The sequence below is a fragment of the Ranitomeya imitator genome, chromosome 9 (assembly GCF_032444005.1).
Source record: "Ranitomeya imitator isolate aRanImi1 chromosome 9, aRanImi1.pri, whole genome shotgun sequence".
NCBI lineage: Eukaryota > Metazoa > Chordata > Amphibia > Anura > Dendrobatidae > Ranitomeya > Ranitomeya imitator.
In genome coordinates, this window is record NC_091290.1 from 91,690,402 (window position 1) to 91,696,401 (window position 6,000).

The following is a 6,000-nucleotide window of genomic DNA, read 5'->3' on the forward strand; positions in this document are numbered from 1 at the left end:
CCACCACTTCAAGAGGGAGATCGAGTACCTAGGCCACATAGTGTCACAAGATGGAGTTCTACCCTCGCCAGAAAAAGTGGCTGCTATCCAGAAGTGGCCAGTCCCTCAAACAGTGAGAGAACTCCAGGCCTTCCTGGGACTCACGGGGTACTACCGCCGGTTTGTTAAAGACTTCACGAAGGTGGCAGGTCCTCTCAATGAGTTGCTGAGGGGGACCGCTGGAGTGCCGAAGACCCAGCGCATCCCCTGGGCACAGGGACAACACGAGGCCTTCCAGGCTTTAAAGAATGCCCTTACTTCGGCCCCGATTTTGGCCTACGCAGGTTTCGATCAACCGTTCCTGTTGTACACCGATGGTAGCCTGCATGGACTCGGTGCAGTACTTTCTCAGATACAGGATGGACATGAGAGAGTTATCGGGTATGCTAGCAGGTCCCTACGAGACAGCGAAAGAAACCCTCACAATTACAGCTCCTTCCGGTTAGAGCTCCTGGCGCTGGTGTGGGCCATGACAGAAAAGTTTGCAGGCTTCCTGACAGGTACCAAAATTCAAGTTCGAACAGACAATAATCCCCTGGCCCACCTTGAGAATGCTAAATTGGGGGCCTTAGAACAACGGTGGATGGCTCGCCTAGCCAAGTTCGACTTTACCATTCGTTATCACTCTGCTACCAAAAACGCAAATGCGGATGGGCTGTCAAGTGTGCCTGTGGAGACTCCAGTGGGGGATCTTGATGAGCAACTCGAAGAGGAGGAAACCCCGGACTTCAATAAGTTCAAGCCCCCAATGGTTGTGGCCCAGTCAAGAAGGGAGGCCTGCGCATTACCCCGGTCCCTGGGGAGAACCAACGAGGAATGGGGGCACCTTCAGGATGAAGACGAAGGGCTGAGACAGATGAAATGGTGGGTAACGCAAAAGCGGAAGCCTGGCAAACAAGAGAGAGATAATCTGGACTCTGAAATGAGGAGTGTGTTGCACCAGTGGGATAGACTGGAAGTGCGAGAGTCCGTACTATATCGTAAGAGGCAACAGCCAAAAGATATGGAAGTAAGGTGGCAAGTGGTCATCCCAGGAAGAATGGCTCAAGAAATAGCTAAAGAAGCCTACGAATTCGGAGCGCACTTCGGCCCCACAAAGACCTACCAATGGTTGCAGCGGTATGTGTATTGCCCCCGGTTGGAGCTTGTGGTGGAAGAGGTTTGCCGGCAATGTCGAGTATGTGACCTCATTAAGAGTACTGAACAGAGGGCACCCATCCAGACCATACAAACTAAGGAACCGTTGGAAGTCTTGATGATCGACTATCTCCTCGTGGGACACTCGGCCCGGGGGCTGCAATACTGTTTGGTGATGACCGATCATTTCTCCAAGTTCGCAGTAGTCACTCCGACTAGCGACCAGACTGCGGAATCGGCGGCACGAGCCATCTGTCAAGACTTCATCCGGGTGTATGGGTGCCCAAAGCGCATCCACTCTGACCAAGGCGCATGTTTCCAAGGCAAGTTGATGGAAGAATTGTATCGTATGTATGGCATCGAGCGGTCCCGGACCACCCCTTACCACCCCCAAGGCAATGGAGCTTGTGAACGCTTCAACAGAACCTTGCTTCAGATGCTGAGAACGTTGGAGGAGGATAAGAAGGCGTGTTGGCCAGACTATCTGCCAGAATTGGTCTGGACCTACAACAATCGGGTCCACTCCACCACGGGTTATACCCCCTATCTACTGTTGTTTGGAAGAGCTGGACGAGAGATCATTGAGCTGAATTTGGAACAGCCAGAGGAGCTGATGGAGCGAACTGTCACCTCATGGGTAAAAGAGCATCGGCAACGATTGCAAACGATACGGCGGTTGGCGGGTCAGCAACTGCAAGAAAAAGAGCATACGGCCCGCAAACCGACTCAAGAGTTACCGCTCCAACCTGGAGACCGAGTATTGGTCAGAGAGAAATGCCCTAAAGGAAAACTAAGTGAGAGATGGGAAGTACAGCTGTACAAGGTTATCAAGCGAGTGTATGCTAACGCCCCTGTCTACAAGGTACAGATTGAGAATGGGGCATCTGCCCCTAGAGTACTTCACAGAAATATGCTGCTGCCTTGCCGGTCTGAGGTCTGTTCTACGCCATTGTCGCCTGAAGGTGACACTCCACTTCCTGAATCTGTCATGCCTGATGACCAAATCGATGAGTGGTGGACCATCCCCGACACAGTAGGAGGTCCTCAGCCGCCCAGAGACGGTGATCCCATGGATGTACCAGCACCGCCATGCGAGGACGAGACCAGACAAGAGCTCACAATGTCTCCTGCAACAAATGTTCCACTGGAAGATGGTCAAGCCTTGCCTGACAGCCAAGAGCTTCGGAGATCCCAGAGGTCTAATACAGGGCTTCCACCTGTCCGACATGTAGAACAGTGTGCTCTGTCTGTTTTTACACCTTTGTTGCCTCCTCTATAGGTGCTGTTCCGCATTGCACGTTCTTTCATTACGCTTCAACCTTGATTCTGTGATGGTCGAGGACAACCATCATTAAGAAGGGAGGCATGTAAGAGGGTAGTGCTGTTATGGACAGTAACACGCTGCCACTTTAATAGACAGCACCCCCTTGTCTGGTACGATGGAATGTCCTGCTTCCCCCTGCTAGACGGTGAAGATAAGCTGCCCCAGGAAGAGGGGAGGAGTTGAGCCTGAACTGTGCGTGTGATCGGAAGCTGCAACGAGAGAGAGAACTGTGTGCTATTTTGCTACAAGAAAGGTCCTACAGCTTGGGACAAAAGTTTACTTGTGAACTTTGCAAGCCTTTTCCGGATACATCAAAGGTGGCTGTCCTGTGCTAGTTTGTGAAGCCACGAAGACACTGAGAAAGGGACTTACAGTTTCCGGGAGCATCCCTAGGATCCAGAAGCAAGGAGAAGACCATGCTTCGCAGAGCTGACAGGACTCCGTTCCCACCAGCGTGTTGGACTTCCGGGGTGCCCCCTGGGACTGGACCTGTGTCCCCAACATCACCGTGAGTTTGTTTCTGTATGGTGCACCTGTTAGGGCCTAGTGCAGGCTTCAGTAGTTAGAGCACAGTAGCCGTGTGGCCTGCGTAGTAAAGGCCAGGGAGGTTATATGCAGAGTAGCATCTATATTTGTCTTATTGTTTAAAGTTGCTTGTGAGACAGATTCTGAGTTTGTAATTGTTGAATCACTGTGCTATTTCACAGACAAGATAACTCATGTGCATTATCTTTTGTTATTGTAAACCCCTGTTTGCATCTTCCTTGTTCCTTCCATTCCCTGTCTCCCAATAAAACCCCCCTTCGTTGTTTGCACCTCATCTTGTGTACAGTAGTCTTCCTGCACTGTGGTGGTCCCCCAGCCATTGCTTCACAGTTACACAGCATGTGCTCCCAGGGAGTCATCTTGTCATGAGCCTGGATACTAGATAAGTTGATGGGTGTGTGAGTTTTCACTTTGAAGCTGAGGAGGCTGGACCTCCTACTGTGCCACGTGTCCTGTTTTAGCTACACATTATGAAGGAGGATTGTAATCTGCCATTAAATCACTACATATTTTTCACAGATATTGTAACTACAAGATTACTATTTTGCTTCTTCCACTGATAACAATCAATGTTTTTCCTATTGGCTAACATGATACTAAAACCTTTTTTTCTTTTTTTTGTAAAATACTAACATGATCCAAACCTTAGAAATTGGAAGTGATGGGCTACAGGGTGAACATTACTTTATTTTCTCATTCAGCTGCTATTTTGGTATTTAACTACAATATCTGAGGGATAAATATGTTTTCTCTTTCTTCTGTTTTCTATTTTAAGTTGACAGGTTCTCTTTAAATGTATTTTTTTTTCCAGCCATCAATTGTGAACTGACTGAGTGGTCTAACTGGTCAGAATGTAACAAGTCATGTGGTAAAGGACACATGATTCGAACAAGAATGATTACATTGGAGCCACAGTTTGGAGGGGGCCTCTGTCCAGAAACTGTACAGCGTAAGAAATGCAGAGTACGAAAGTGCCAAAAAAATAATCCAGAAAAGAGACGTCTTAAAGATGCTCGAGAGAAGAGAAGAAGTGAGAGGACAAATGAAGATGCAGATGGTGAACAGTATCCTGGTATGTCAATATGTGTCCAAGATTTACTCATTTTTCCAAACTGATTGTGTTAATTGATTGTTAGTGGGTTGAGCTAAAGGTACCGTCACATTTAGCGATGCTGCAGCGATATAGACAACGATGTCGATCGCTGCAGCGTCGCTGTTTGGTCGCTGGAGAGCTGTCACAGACAGCTCTCCAGCGACCAACGATGCCGAAGTCCCCGGGTAACCAGGGTAAACATTGGGTTACTAAGCGCAGGGCCGCGCCTAGTAACCCTGGTTACCATTGTAAATGTAAAAAAAAAAAAAACACTACATACTCACATTCCGGTGTCTGGTCACGTCCCTCGCCTTCAGCTTCCCGCACTGACTGAGCACCGGCCGTAAAGCAGAGCGGTGACATCACCGCTGTGCACTGCTTTACGGCCGGCGCTCACAGTCAGTGCAGGGAAGCTGAAGGCGAGGGACATGACCAGACACCGGAATGTAAGTATGTAGTGTTTTTTTTTTTTAAATTTACAATGGTAACCAGGGTAAACATCGGGTTATTAAGCGCGACCCTGCGCTTAGTAACCCGATGTTTACCCTGGTTACCAGTGAAGACATCGCTGAATCGGCGTCACACACGCCAACTCAGCGATGTCAGCGGGTGATCCAGCGACGAAATAAAGTCCTTGACTTTCCCCAGCGACCAACGATCTCCCAGCAGGGGCCTGATCGTTGGTCGCTGTCACACATAACGATTTCGTTAACGATATCGTTGCTACGTCACAAAAAGCAACGATATCGTTAACGATATCATTATGTGTGACGGTACCTTAAGTCATCAAATGTGGGGAAAGATGTGGTCTCAGCATGTGAGCCCACATCAAAGGCAGAGACATGGCAGATGATTTAGATATGTCATCTGTCTTTAAGGGGTTGAGAGGCATGAAGCACTGAGGACTCTGAAATTTTAATATTTGTTTTATCTACTGGCTAACATGGTACAAAAATATATTTTTTTTCTGCATCAGTACATCATTTACAATCATGAGATTATGTAATTAAACATCCATACGACAACTCTTCATCACCCAGTTGATGATACGTGAAGCTTTTGAGCCCTAATTCAAAATTTGTTATAGGGCACCTAAACATTATGCTCCTTTTATAAGTCTCCCATCTCTGCATTGCTCCTTATGGGCCAGAGGTTGTCAATGCTTCTTCTGCACTCTCCATAGCTCAATCTCAACTACCACTCACCTAATTATTCAATTGATTCACTTGGTCTTTAAAATGTTAACACTGATACTTTTATTTTCAGTCTGCAAATTGAAGCCATGGACAGCATGGACAGAATGCACTAAATATTGTGGAGGTGGCATACAGGAGCGATTCATGACAGTAAAGAAGCGGTTCAAAAGTTCTCAATTCACCAGCTGTAAAGACAAGAAGGAGATCCGAGCTTGTAATGTGCATCCTTGTTAGCAAATACCTCACATGGGATACCCCTCAAGTTACATGAAAAGTCAATCTTTAATAGGTTTTTTTATTATAGAATATATACAGTGCTTTTCATTTTGCAATGTACTTTGGTTACTATTCTTGCAGACGCAAGAACTATTTTGTAAATATTCACATGTAACAATAATTGAATCATCTGGATAGATCAATAAATAATATTGTATGTTTGGTTGTTTAGCAAGAGAATATGATTCTGGACATTGTATCTTCCTATCAGAACCAAATGCTATACTATCTATAGGTCAAAGGAATTTAAAGTGTAAACAAATAACCTATAATCCTTAATATATATAAAACAATACCTTTATTACATATTAATAAATGAAACCATAACCACAAGCATAACACGACAAACAACCGTGCTCTCTAGATATACCCTATCAGGGGACTGTTGA

At 46.5% G+C, this 6,000-nt stretch overlaps 1 protein-coding gene across 4 annotated transcripts in view; it reads left to right on the top strand.

Moving 5' to 3' along the window:
* Positions 1-5,791, top strand: part of SPON1 (spondin 1) — a 1,002,740-nt gene extending 996,949 nt beyond the window's left edge. For all 4 annotated transcript variants that reach the window (XM_069739940.1, XM_069739943.1, XM_069739942.1 and 1 more), the window contains 2 exons: positions 3,858-4,118; positions 5,406-5,791. In XM_069739940.1, the coding sequence (XP_069596041.1) occupies positions 3,858-4,118; positions 5,406-5,569 (425 nt within the window). In that variant the 3' untranslated portion in view covers positions 5,570-5,791. The remainder of the gene's footprint in view (positions 1-3,857; positions 4,119-5,405) is intronic.
* Positions 5,792-6,000: the final 209 nt, after the last annotated feature.